Here is a 13,844-nt window from a genome sequence, read left to right as displayed (position 1 = left end):
AAAAAAAAAGATAGGGTCTTGCCTTGTTGCCCAGGCTACAGGGCACTAGTGTGATCAGAGTTCACTGCACCCTCTCGAACTCCTGGGTTCAAGTAATCCTCCTGCCTCGGCCTCCTGAGTAGCTGAAACTTTTTTTTTTTTTTGTAGGGACAGGGTCTTACTATAGTGTTTCCCAGGCTGGTCTTGAACTCCTTACCTCAAGTGATCCTCCCACCTTGGCCTCCCAAAGTGTTGGGATTACAGGCATGAGCCACCATGACAAGCCCTGTGCTTCTTTCTTAAAATGGATGGGGATTCTCTTTCTGGGTCTGCTTCATATCCTTTTCATAGAGAATGGAAGTTTACTAAATTATTCCTGTGCTGGGTAGCAATTCTCTCTCTCTCTCTCTCTCTCTCCCCCCCTTTTTTCTTTTTGAGACAGAGTCTCACTCTGTCACCCAGGATAGAGTGCAGTGGCGTGATCTCGGCTCACTGCAACCTCTGCCCTCTGCCTCCCTGGTTCAAGTGATTCTCCTGCCTCAGCCTCCCAAGTAGCTGGGATTACAGGTGTCTGCCATCATGCCCCGCTAATTTTTTCTGTTTTTTTGAAACGGAGTCTCACTCTGTTGCCCAGGCTGGAGTACAGTGGTGTGAGCTCGGCTCATTGCAAGCTCTGCCTCCCAGGTTCACGCCATTCTCCTGCCTCAGCCTCCTGAGTAGCTGGGACCACAGGCACCTGCCACTGCGCCCAGCTAATTTTTTTTGTATTTTTAGTAGAAACGTTTAGTGTCACTGTGTTAGCCAGGATGGTCTTGATCTTCTGACCTTGTGATCCGCTTGCTTCGGCCTCCCAAAGTGCTGGGATTACAGGCATGAGCCACCGCCTGGCTAATTTTTGTATTTTTAGTAGAGACGGGGTTTCGCCATGTTGGCCAGGCTTGTCTCAAACTCCTGATCTCAGGTGATACACCCGCCTCGGCTTCCCAAAGTGCTGGGATTTTAGGCATGAGCCACCGTGCCTGGCCCCAACAATTATCTTTCTCAAGCCTGCTGCCTGGTTCTTGTAGACTAATTTTAACTCTGGATAAAAATCATCAAATTGGCATTTCCTGTTCTTAGGGACCTTTTTTTTTTTTTTGAGATGGAGTCTCACTCTGTTGCCCAGGCTGGAGTGCAGTGGCACAATCTCGGCTCACTGCAAGCTCTGCCTCCCGGGTTCACACCATTCTCCTGCCTCAGCCTCCCGAGTAGCTGGGACTACAGGCGCCCGCCACCTCGCCCGGCTAATTTTTTGTATTTTTAGTAGAGATGGGATTTCACCATGTTAGCCAGGATGGTCTCGATCTCCTGACCTCATGATCTGCCTGCCTCGGCTTCCCAAAGTGCTGGGATTATAGGCGTGAGCCACCGCGCCTGGCCTCTTAGGGACTTTTGTAGGCTTTTCACTGTCAAGGCAGCAGACCCTGAAGGCTGAGAGTTTAGTTGGGATTGGGTGGTGTTTTGTTTTTTTTTTTTTTCCCCTACTGGGAATGAGTAGAAGAGGGGACACGACATTCATTCAACACTTACTGGGTGCCTATTTACATACAAGAGCTGTGGTAAGAGCTTCACATATTCTGTCTAAATGTTCCCAACAATGTTTGTGGGGTGGACTGTATCATTCCCATGTTTGAGATATATAAGCTGAGGCCCGGAACTTGAAGGGCCTTCTCTGAAGTCCCAAAACTAGAAAATGATTTAGCCAAAATTTTTGTTTTAATCCATATATATGGCTTTCCAGGCTGATGGAGCTGGTCATATTTTGCAGTATCCAGAGGCTATACACCTGAGTACAGGTAGAAGCTACCCAAAGGATGATCTCACCAGGTTTCTAAAGTATTTCTTTACTTGTACATGGTAATATTACTACTTTATACAGTTGTTATGAGGATTAAATATGGTACGTAGGCCGCGTGCAGGGGGTTCACGCTTGTAATCCCAGTTTGAGAGGTCAAAGTGGGAGGGTCGCTTGAGTCTAGGAGTTCAAAACAAGCCTGGGTAACTTGGTGAAACCTCGTCTCTACAAAAAACAAACTAACAAAGAAACACCCACAAATTATCCGAGCGTGGTGGCGCATGCCTGTAGTCCCAGCTACTCGGGAGGCTGAGGCAGGAGGATCGCTTGAGCCTGGGAGGTCGAGGCTGCAGTGAGCCGTAGTAGTGCCACTGCACTCCAGCCTGGGCGACTGAGTGAGATCTTGTCTCAAAAATAAAATGTTTAAAAATGTGGTATATAAAGCATGTGGCATATAGTACATTCAATACAAGCTGGTTGTTACTAGCAATGATAAAGTACGCTTGCCCTTTTGCTAGCACGTACCGTCTTCACTGGGCTAAATCAGCCCGATTTTAACCGTTCCTGCAACCACTGACTCTGTGGTGCTGGAGCCCTAGATCAATGGTCAGAGGCCAGCAGGAGGTGCAGAGGTCCTATCAAGTGCCATTTCCCTCTCTAGAAATACTCCAGCCCTCCTCTCTGCCCTCATCCCGGCCAGCGCCTACCTCGACGCGGACGAGAAGCTGTGGTACCGCGACTGCTGGCAGGCCATGACCCACGGGCGGCGGGCAACCAGCACCTGCGGCCTGGGAAACTGTGGTAGTGTACAGCCCGTCGCCGTGGCGACCAGGCCCCAGAAGCCCCCGCGGTGAGGGCGGAGTCAGGGATGCGCCGCGCCCCCGAGCCTAGCGCCCGCAGGCTGGGAGCAGGACAAAGTACCAAAGGCCGACTGGGACCCAGCATCGGGTGCCCTGAGAGTCAATCACTACAGCCGATTTGACCCCAGGTACCAGAACTGGGGCAGGGGGATGAACAGAGGCCATGGGGAGAGAAGTCGGCTGAGAGGCCGGAGCCGCTTTGCCGGCGGGAATTGTAGTTTTCGGTGTCCCGAAGTCTCGATGGGATAGGCTTATAGCTGAGAAGGGTTGTACTACATCTCCCAGAATTCTCTACCAGCCCGAGTTGCTCCGCCTCTCGAGAGCTCTGCATTGTGGGGTATGGAGTTCGAAATGTGGCAAAGGGGTGTCAGTGTCCAAAGAGAGGTGCCGGACTCGGACTCGGTTTCCCTGCGGCCCAGGGAGGCTCACGGGCCATTGGCTGAGCGTGACGGATCTGGTCCCGCTCCTCCCCGCCCCCAGTGACACAATAGCAGCTCCCTCCAAGATGGCGGCAGCGACGGCAGACCCGGGAGCTGGGAATCCGCAGGCTGGGGACTCCTCCGGCGGGGGCGCTGGGGGCGGGCTGCCGTCTCCCGGGGAGCAGGAGCTGAGCCGGCGCTTGCAGCGCTTGTATCCCGCGGTCAACCAGCAAGAGACTCCGCTGCCGCGCTCCTGGAGCCCCAAGGACAAATACAACTACATTGGTCTCTCCCAGGGCAACCTCCGCGTCCACTACAAAGGTATCGGCCCGTCAGACTGCGGGGAATCAAGGCTAGAGCGTCCGTGGGGTGGCTCTGCGGCCAGGCCCCCGCCCCATCACCTCCCTTTGCCTGCCTAGGTGCTCCAAGTTAGGCCTTGGCCCTTTCAGGATGTCCAGGGTGGTGAGGCTGACCAGGCCGAGGGTTGACTGTTCTCGGTCCCGAGACACCTGCAGTCAAGAGAGCCGCAACAGGTGTCCAAACCCAGTGCTGGGCCGGACCTTCCACTCCAGGACCTCCCTGCTTGTCCTAGGCAGGCTCCAACTCCAGCGGGACCCTTCGCCACTGCTTAGACGAAAGGGATGGTCACATCCCTACCATTACATTAGCCTGAGACTCATGGGCTTGCCCACCTGCTAGGCACCTAGACTGGGCCTGGGGTTCCGTGGTAGAGTTTGGGGGGTGTCTTACAGGTCGGCCTCCTTCTTCCACTGGCCTCCTAGGTGGGCTGCGTGGATTCTAGAGAGGCTGCCAGCAGCACTTGGGTATCTCTCACGTTGCCTGTACCCTTGTGGGTATCTCTCACATTGCCTGTACCCTTGTTTTGTTTGTATGGGCAGTGTCTCAGGCAGGACTGCTGTTTTCAGGAGGAGGTGAGGCACAGGTGGAAGGTTTAAGTGTTTACTCAGTTGTCTAATGATTCCTTGGACTGTGTAAGCGCTTCCTTTGGCCACAGAGGAGTGGAGTTGCCATGGAGGAGTTGCAGAGAAAAATGAGGCTTCCATTTGCATTTCCTTCTGCTGAATTTTTTCCTTGCCCTCCCCTGTTAGGTCATGGCAAAAATCACAAAGATGCGGCCTCGGTGCGTGCCACCCACCCCATACCTGCTGCCTGTGGCATTTATTACTTTGAAGTGAAGATTGTCAGCAAAGGAAGAGATGGGTAAGCCGTTTATGACCACCCTCTTTCCCTGAACAAGAGCTGATCCCTGTGGTCAGAGTTCAGGTCCCTTGGCTGGCACTTGCTGATGTGAGCTGGTGAGCCGCATGGGTCTGGGCTGCCACTGTTTCCTGACTGTGAGCACAGTCTGGTCGAAGCAGCAGATCTTGATGGCCAGTGGGTGTGTTGGGGGTAAAGCAGGGGATTCTTTTTAGTGATGATGTAATTTGATACCTAGAAGGTTAGGCAAACAAGTAACAAGTTTACTTTAAAAATTTAGTGTCCAAAATGGAGTTTCCCTCATAAGCATGTGGTGTTTTCGTGACTTCCTTCCTTTCACATTCTTACTGTATTCATGAGGTTCTTTTTTATGGCATTTAGTCATGTAGAGGCCCTGGTAGCCTTCAAAGAGATTGTAGAGTCTTTGCAGCATTCATGAAAGCTGCTGTGGCCACTGACCTGTCATCTCAGTGTAAACAGCATACACATGGTCTGAATCAGGTGACCTTGCTGCTCATAAACTTGTTTTTCAGTCCAAGGACTTGAACACTACTAGTTGGATCAGCTTTAGGAAGGTCCTCATTAAAGTCAGCTTTAGGAGCCCGGCGCGGTGGCTCACGCCTGTAATCGCAGCACTTTGGGAGGCTAAGATGGGCAGATCATCTGAGGTCAGGAGTTGGAGACCAGCCTGGAAAACATGGTGAAACCCTGTCTCTACTAAAAATACAAAAAAATTAGCTGGCATACCTGTAATCCCAGCACTTTGGAAGGCCGAGGCGGGCAGATCACTTCAGATCAGGAGTTCAAGACCAGCCTGGCCAACATGGTAAAATCCCATCTCTACAAAAATTCAAAAATTAGCTGGGTGTGGTGGCGTGCACCTGTAATCCCATCTACTTCGGAGGCTGAGGCATGAGAATCACTTGAACACGGGAGGCGGAGGTTGTAGTGAGCTGAGATTATGCCACTGCACTCCAGCCTGGGCAACAGAGCGAGACTCCGTCCCAAAACCAAACAAAAAAAAGTCAGCATTAGGGAGACTCCCTATTTTAAGATGATCCAAGCAGACACAGGAAATCATAAGGGAGATACTTAATTTTTCTTTTTCTTTTTCTTCTTTCTCCCAGTCTCCCTTTTTTTCCTAGTGATTGTGACGAAGCAGGTGTTTAAGTTATGAAATAACATGACTGCAGCTATCTTAGAAAGGCTTTCCTCATCAGACTTTAGGTTTGGTGTCTGAAGTTTGCCACCCCCTCTGGTGACCATGCCAACGCTGAGAGTGTGTTCTCAGACATTGAGAACTTCTTTCCCCTAGGGACTGTCCGCTTTGTGGTACATGCAAAATGCTTGACCAAGGGACTAAGCTGGGGGCAACACTGCCAGAGTCAGAGCCTCGTCTACTTCCTCAGTGATGTAACTTCTCTGCCTGTGAGGTCTCTGTGGTCTTGGGTGGATGTTGGAGCTTCAGTCTCCTGATCTACACTGTGGGGATCCAGGCCAGCATCTAAGCTGCCTGAACTCCAGAATTCTGTGCCTCTGAAATTCTGATCATGGGAAGCTACTGCATCTTTCTCTCTCTCTTTTTTTTTTTTTTAAACGAGATGGGGTGTTGCTGTGTCTCCCAGGCTGGAGTGCAGTGGCAAGATCACAGCTCACTGCAGCTTCGACCTTCTGGGCTCAAGTTATCCTCCCACCTCAGCCTCCTGAGTAGCTGGGAGTACAGGTGCATGCCACCACACCTAGCTAATTTTTTTTTTTTTTTTTTTTTTTGAGACGGAGTTTCACTCCTGTTGCCCAGGCTGGAGTGCAATGGTGCCTCCTGGGTTCAAGTGATTCTCCTGCCTCAGCCTCCTGAGTAGCTGGGCTTACAGGCATGTGCCACCATGCCTGGCTAATTTTGTATTTTTAGTAGAGATGGGGTTTCTCCCTGTTGGTCAGGCTGGTCTCAAACTCCTGACCTCAGGTTATCCACCTGCCTCGGCCTCCCAAAGTGCTGGGATTACAGGTGTGGGCCAGTGCACCCAGCCTACTTTTAAAAATTATTTGTAGAGATGAGGTCTTCCTGTGTTGCCCAGGCTGGTCTCAAACTCCTGGGCTCGAGTGATCCTCCCACCTTGGTGTCTCAAACTGCTGGGACTATAGGCGTGAGCTACCATACCTGGCTGTCTTTCATTTTTATCCCCATCTAGTGTATTTACAGATAGGAAAGTTAAATTTATAGGAGGTCTTCAAAGCTCCTATTTTCCCCTTCCACCATCTGATAGAAGCACATGTATTTAGCGTGCTTGAACTAGTGTGAATGAGAATAGCCCCTTTAAACAAGCACCTCAAAAATAATGTTGACTGAAATGGTGGTGCTAGAGTCTCATACTGCCAGAGAAACTGAGGTGCACTTCTTAAACTTGTAGGGAAGAAAATGGATTGTTTTCTCCTAGTCTTTATCATAGATAACAGCTGAATTAGTTATCTAGCTAGAGAGCAGAGACCAACTTCAGAAGGAAAGTGTTTATACTTAGAGACCTGGATTCTTTTTTTCTTTTTGTATTTTTTGAGAGATGAGGTCTGGTTATGTTGGAGATCTGGATTCTTTCAACTGGCTTTTAACATTTCAGTTTTAGTCAATCTTGCTGGAAAGGGCCCTGTGTCATGTTAGATTGGTGAACTATAGGTGTTGACTGGAAGTCTAAAGAAAGGTGGGCATCTATTCCCAGCATTTCACATGTGGTAAGCGTAGCTGTTGAGCTGATCTGGAAACATCAGATGTTAATTAATTTATTTATTTATTTGCCAGGCAGTCTCCCTTATCACCCAGGCTGGAGTGCGGTGACTCAATCTCAGCTCACTGCAACCTCTACTTTCTGGGTTCATGCCTCAGCCTCCCGAGTAGCTGGGATTATAGGCATACGCTACCACGCCTGGCTAAGTTTTGTATTTTTAGTAGAGATGGGGTTTTGCCATGTTGGCCAGTCTGGTTTCGAACTCCTGACCTCAAGTGATTCGCCTGCATCAGTCTCCCAAAGTGCTAGGATTACAGGCATGAGCCACGATGCCCAGCAAGGAAACATCAGTTTTAGAAAGGTCTCAGGTCATGTATGCCTGTGGTAGCCTGCTTCAGTTGACCACTGTCAGATGGCAAGAGTATGAATAGCTCCTCATGGTCTCTTTACGGAATCCCCGAAAGCCTTCTCATGGCTGGGATGCAGTCGCATGTTAGTATGGGCCAGGTGTGGTTTTGAGGAGGCCAAAGGCAGTTACACAGGGCAGGCAGACATCAACTGGCTCATTTCCCTTTTTCTGTAGTTTTTTTTTGTTTTTTTTTTTTTTTTTGAGACAGGGTCTCGCTCTGTTGCTTAGGCTGGAGTGCAATAGCATCACAGCTCACTGCCGCCTCAACTTCCTGGGCTCAGTCAATCCTCCCGCCTCAGCTTCCTGAGTAGCTGGGACTATAGGCGTGTACCATCATGCTTGACTCCTTTTCTTATTTTTGTAGAGATGGGGTCTCACAATGTTTCCTAGGCTGGTCTTGAATTCCTGGGCTCAAGTGTTTCTTCCACCTCAGCCTCCCAAAGTGCTGGGATTACAGGCATGAGCCACCGTGCCTGGTTGATATATAAATTTTTTTTTAAACTGTTTTGTAGAGATGGGATCTTGCTGTGTTGTCCAGGCTGGTCTCCAACTCCTAGCCTCAGGTGATCCTCCTGCCTCAAAGTGATCCAAAGCACTGGGATTGCAGGCATGAGCCACCATGGCCAGCGTCCCATGGATTTTGGAGGTGTGTTTTTGATCCTGGTTTAGTCCATGACCCAAGCATTAACTGGTTGTCTGGCTTTCCTGTGTTACCTAGTTTGATCCTCACAGCATCTCTGGCAAGTGGCTAGAGCAGATGATCATGTACATTCCTGTTTTGTGAGTGAGCCCTGAGTCCCTGGGATGTTTGGTGTCCTACCCTGGCTGCAGGGCTTAGGGTGTGCAGTGGAGTAGCCTGAATCAGATGTCCTCGCCTGATCCTAGGCACACGTGTTCATGCTGCTGCTGCCTTTCTCCATTGTAGCTATTGCCTTCCTTCCCTGGGTAGAGTGAAGGAATGTTCTGTTGGATTCCTACCAGATTGCAATGTTAGGGGACAGAGCTGAAAGGTACATGGTGCTTTGTGGGGCCAGAGAATTGTGACATGCTGTGGGCCAGGCTTGATCAACTTACTGTTCCATTTAATCTGTAAACTTGCTGTTCTGTAGATTTGAGTACGCTTCCTTTGTAAAAGGTATTTATAAACCCAGTTGTTAGTGTCATTGTTCTCCAGAACGTCCTTTTTTTGACAATATCTTTTGGAGAAGAACACACTAAGCTAGCCTAATAAGGAAAGTTTCATGTCAAGGTTTCACAGAATATTTATATATACCTACTATGTGCTAGGTCCTATACTAGGTGTAGGGAGAACAGAGGTAAAGCCAGCACAGATCAGCTTTGTCCTCAGGAAGCCTGTGGCCCATTCAGTAGAGAGTGGACTGAAAGTCTGCAAGAGGAGGCAGAGCCTGGGAACAGTTGCGAGGGATGAGTAGGAGTTCCCCAGCAGGCGAGACCTGTTAGACCTATGAGTCTAATGGGTAACTAGCTTGACGTCTGGGTGCTAGGCTTTCTGGGTACTCCTCAAGTATAGGAGAGCACTGTGGAGAAGGAGGGATTGTGTTAGAACTAAGAGCTTGGCACAGACTGATATGCTTCAGCTGCATTTTGCTGAGTCACCAGAGCTGTGAATTCGGGGAGCGGGTCTGGTGGGGTGAGGAGACATCAGAGCACTGCCAGTGGTGCCAGGAGATAAGGGGCATCCAGGTCTGTCTTTCTAGGAAGCGAAGGAGGGCCTGAAGCTGAGAGTCCCTGGGGAGGAGCAACGTCCACAGACAGAGTTCATGGACCTGTGGGTGTCCCTGGCTCTTAGTGATGACACATGGAGGGTGTGGCTGGCTAGGCCGACAGATGCTCCAGTGTGACCCTCAAAATAGACTGTAACATCATCCCAGTGGCGGAGGCCTCCTGACATGTGATGGTTGCTTTACCCAAGAGTAGTAGGCCTGGGCTAGAGCACTGGATGGCATGGAGAGGTGGGGGCATTCTCCTCTGTAGCTAGTGTCCAGGCCCAGGCCCAGAGCAGGGGTCTCTGACCACAGCCAGCCAGCCTTCCCTTGCTCCTGCAGCTGACTTCCTTTGGCCAGGCAGCAGTGCACTTACTCATTCATTCCAGACACCAGGGCACAGCACCCATTGTTTTTGTTGTTGTTGTTGTTGCTGTTTTGAGACGGAGTCTCGCTCTGTTGCCAGGTTGGAGTGTAGTGGCACAATCTTGGCTCACTGCAAACCTCTGCCTCCTGGGTTCAAGCAATTCTCCTGCCTCAGCCTCCCGAATAGCTGGGACTACAGGCGTGCACCACCACACCCAGCTAATTTTTGTATTTTTAGTAGAGATGGTGTTTCACCATGTTGGCCAGGATGGTCTCGATCTCTCGACCTCATGATCTGCCCTCCTCGGCCTCCCAAAGTGCTGGGATTACAGGCGTGAGCCACCACGCCTGGCTGTACCCATTTTTTTTTTTTTTTTTTTTGAGACGGAGTCTTGCTCTGTCGCGTGGGCTGGAGTGCAGTGTTGCGATCTCAGCTCACTGCAAGCTCCGCCTCCCGGGTTCACGCTGTTCTCCTGCCTCAGCCTCCTGAGTAGCTGGGACTACAGGCGCCTGCCAACACACCCGGCTAATTTTTTTGTATTTTTAGTAGAGACGGGGTTTTACCGTGGTCTCGATCTCCTGACCTCGTGATCTGCCCGCCTCGGCCTCCCAAAGTGCTGGGATTACAGGCGTGAGCCACCACGCCTGGCCGTACCCATTGTTTTGTCCCAGCCTGGGCCCCAGGAGCACAGGCATGAGGCCCCACAGGTGGTGTCGAAGGGTCAGTCCACAGTGTGTGCCATATCCAAGGGTGGCCTGGAGGATGGACTGTACCTCAGAGTTTGAGGAAAACATCATAGAATCATAGAAGAGGTGATGATGTGGGCTCTGGAAAGAGGAGTTAGAGTGTTCTAGGTGAACAAAGTGAGAAGCAGATGATTCAGGCAGAAGAAAAAGTGCATAAAATGACATGGAGTGCAGAGCATGAGGTCAGCAGGGCCAGACTGAAAATACCTTGTGTGTGCCATGGCTCATACCTGTAATCCCAGCACTTTAGGAGATTGAGGTGGGCGGATCACTTGAGTTCAGGAGTTCGAGAACAGCCTGGCCAACATGGCAAAACCCCATCTCTACTAAAAATACAAAAATTAGCCAGGTGCTAATAATAGTGGTGGTGTGTGCCTGTAATCCCAGCTACTTGGGAGGCTGAGGCAGGAGAAGCACTCGAACCTGGGAGGTAGAGGTTGCAGTGAGCCGAGATCACACCACTGCTCTCCAGCCTGGGTGACAGAGTGAGACTCTGTCTCACAAAGATAAAGAAGAAAATACCTTGTGTGCTGTGACCGGGGAACGTGGGCTTTATCCTGAGGGCAGTGGCAGTGTGGGGGGCTGTGGATCTACCCATGCTTTTGAGAGTGAAGAAGAGAAGAAGAGACTCTGCCAGTCTGGTTCAGCCAGGCTTCTCTGGCCAAGAGCTCTGTCCAGGATGGGCCAGTGACTTGAGGTCTTTGGCTCTAGCATGGTTTTCTCATAGCGGTTGTCTTTTTTTTCTCTTGGCTGGCCCTTCTGTATGGAGAGATGCAGGGATGGGGTGTGAAAGACTGGTAGCCAGGAGGCTTCTCGGAGGTGAGAGGACTCTGCTTGTGCCAGAGTTCTGGTATTTTGGTTTTGCCAACTCCCATCTGAAAGACAGTAATGTCGCATGTTTTATACCCAAGCATCTCCTCTTGTGAGTCAGAATCAGCCAAAGTGATTTTCCATGGAGACCTAGAGAGCCACTGTTAATTAAGTTACCTTGATTAAGATCTCCCCTGCCACATTCCTGGTCTGGAGGGCCATCTAAGCTTAGGCCCTTCCAGCTGAGAGACAGCTGTGGCTGGCTCCTCACTCTGGGTCTCCTCACCAAGTTCCAGCCTACATGCATTGTGCAGTGCTGTTGAGAACTTTGGTGCTCATATGTCATCTGGGGAAGGCCTTGTCCTGCCCACCCTGAGAAGAAGGTGCTGTCCTTGCCCAAGGCAGGTACAGGCCGTGGTTGTGCCCTGTTTTCCCTGACTGCCCCTCTGGAGTTGATGGCCTTATAGGCAGATGCTGAGCTTTGGGCTGCTCTTCTACTCAGGTAACACCAGTTGTGCTATTTGTGGAGACATGGAATGTTTGGGTTCTGGAACACAGGGTAAGATGTTTGGGTTCTGGAACACGGGGTAAGAAAGCTGGAGTCTCGATAGTGGCCACTGTTCTTTGCTCTTTTTTTTTTTTTTTTTGAGATAGGGAGAGTCTCGCTGTGTCACTCAGGCTGGAGTGCAGTGGCACAATCATGGCTCACTGCAGCCTCGACCTCCTGGGTTCAAGCAGTCTTCCTGCCTCAGCCTCCTGAATACCTGGGACTGCAGGTACATGCCACCATGCCTGGCTAATTTTTATTTTATTTGTTTAATTTATTTTTTGAGACAGAGTATCACTGTGTCACCCAGGCTGGAGTTCAGTGGAGTGATCTCGGCTCACTGCAACCTCCGTCTCCAGGGTTCAAATGATTCTCATGCCTCAGCCTCCTGAGTAGCTGGAATTACAGGCATGTGCCATGACACCTGGCTAATTTTGGTATTTTTAGTAGAGATGAGGTTTTGCCATGTTGGCCAGGCTGGTTTTGAACTCCTAACGTCAAGTGATCTGCCCATATCAGCCTCCCAAAGTGCTGGGATTACAGGTGTGAGCCACCATCCCCAGCCCGGGCTAATTTTTAAATTTTTTGTAGAGATAGGGTCTCGCTGTATTTCCTAGGCTGGTCTGGAACTCCTGGGCTCAATCAATCCTCCTGCCTCAGCCTCCCAAAGTACTGAGATTACAGGCATGAGTCACCACCACGCCTGGCCTGTGGCCACTTTTCTGGTAGGGCCTCCCTCCTCACTGTGTGTTGCTACCCAGACTCCAACTGCGAGCTGGGGAGCGTTGTTGCCTTCTTTATAGCTGGGGCCTTCCTTGGTCAAGGATTAGCTTTTAGAGAAATTCCTAGAATTCACTTCACCTCCTTCTTTTCTGCCTCTGATGTTTTTGTTCTCTGGAACTTCTGGTCTTTTCCCTGTATGGGTCACCATGTAAGGGAGATTCCTTGTTAGAAGAGAAGCAGGAGCTCATCAGGCCAGAGCACAGGAGGATGAACCTAGCAGCCCCATGTGGCAGGCACCGTGTGCCATTCCTATTATGGGACCATTGGGAAGGAATAAAGGGCCCCAGAGTGGGTCTGTGTGGTCGGGTCAAGTAGGAAAGAAGGGACTCATCAGCGGAAGAGGGATGGGTAATTATGTCTAAATGCAAAGATGTTCCTCTGCCTCTCCAGAAATTCTATTCAAAATCCGTATAAAATGTCTTTGTAATTCTGGGATCATTGGTGTTGTGACTTGGTGGTGGAACAGAGCCCAGCCCTTCTGTCATGAAGGGGCCAGGACAAGATGTTCTGTACTATGTAGGAAAGTTGGGGAGGGACTGGGGAAGCCCTTGGCACCCCTCTTATGCCATTTCTTCTCTCTTAACTTTTGGACTTAGAGATGCTTGGGGTTTCAGGGGGGTTTAGTTTAGGTCAGGGATGGCAAGTGTGAAGGCTCCAATACCCCACAATACCCTCAGCTTCTATGACCAACATTGCTGATTGATAGTAGCGCTTGTTCTTGTCCAGACAGAGCCCAGAATTTTTCTCAATGCACAGCACACCAGGCAGCTATAATTTACTGGTCAGAGTTTCATCATGAGATGAAATCTACCAACCCTCAGCATGGAGGCGGTTGGAAGATAAGAAGTGGATAGAGGCCCAGATGGTCTGAGGGCTCAGCTTATTTCTTCTAAAGGAGAGTCCCAAGGCAGAGCTGAACCAAGAGGAAAGAAACAGAGGGGTTGGATTACTGAGTAGAACTGATTCTAACCCAGTTTATAAAGCCATGTATCTGAAATTGGCATGGACTTTTAAAAAAAATGGAATGCTCTGTTTTAATAACAACTTGCACCAGGAGTTTGTCAGTAGTTATATTTACTTCTATAAAAATCAAAATAGGCCGGGTGCGGTGGCTCACGCCTGTAATCCCAGTGCTTTGGGAGGCCGAGGTGGGCGGATCACAAGGTCAGGAGTTTGAAACCAGCCTGGCCAACATGGCGAAACCCTATCTCTACTAGAAGTAAAAAAATATTAGCTGGGTGTGGTGGCAGGTGCCTGTAATCCCAGCTACTCGGGAGGCTGAGGCAGGAGAATCACCTGAACCCGAGAGGTGGAGTTTGCAGTGAGCTAAGACTGTACCACTGCACTCCAGCCTGGGCAACAGAGTGAGACTCCATCTCAAAAAAAAAAATCAAAATATTTTTATTTTACCTATAAAAAACTTTTTTTTTG

The 13,844-nt window shown here is 50.0% G+C and overlaps 2 protein-coding genes across 6 annotated transcripts in view; one reads left to right on the top strand and one right to left on the bottom strand.

Moving 5' to 3' along the window:
* The window catches only part of TSNAXIP1 (translin-associated factor X interacting protein 1), a 25,565-nt gene extending 22,423 nt beyond the window's left edge, over nt 1–3,142 (bottom strand). For 4 of the 5 annotated variants that reach the window (XM_011996717.1, XM_011996718.1, XM_011996720.1 and 1 more), the window contains exon 1: nt 2,521–3,142. In XM_011996717.1, the coding sequence (XP_011852107.1) occupies nt 2,521–2,567 (47 nt within the window). In that variant the 5' untranslated portion in view covers nt 2,568–3,142. Of the gene's footprint in view, nt 1–2,320 lie in introns of all 5 variants that reach the window. The other variant, XM_011996719.1, reaches the window with a different exon arrangement.
* RANBP10 (RAN binding protein 10) overlaps nt 3,069–13,844 on the top strand; it is an 82,775-nt gene continuing 71,999 nt past the window's right edge. The window contains exons 1-2 of the mRNA XM_011996722.1: nt 3,069–3,413; nt 4,202–4,313. Of these exons, the coding sequence (XP_011852112.1) occupies nt 3,179–3,413; nt 4,202–4,313 (347 nt within the window). The 5' untranslated portion in view covers nt 3,069–3,178. The remainder of the gene's footprint in view (nt 3,414–4,201; nt 4,314–13,844) is intronic.

The sequence above is a fragment of the Mandrillus leucophaeus genome, unplaced genomic scaffold, assembly GCF_000951045.1.
Source record: "Mandrillus leucophaeus isolate KB7577 unplaced genomic scaffold, Mleu.le_1.0 Scaffold522, whole genome shotgun sequence".
NCBI classification, from domain to species: Eukaryota; Metazoa; Chordata; class Mammalia; order Primates; family Cercopithecidae; genus Mandrillus; species Mandrillus leucophaeus.
This window is presented reverse-complemented; position numbering and strand designations above follow the sequence as displayed.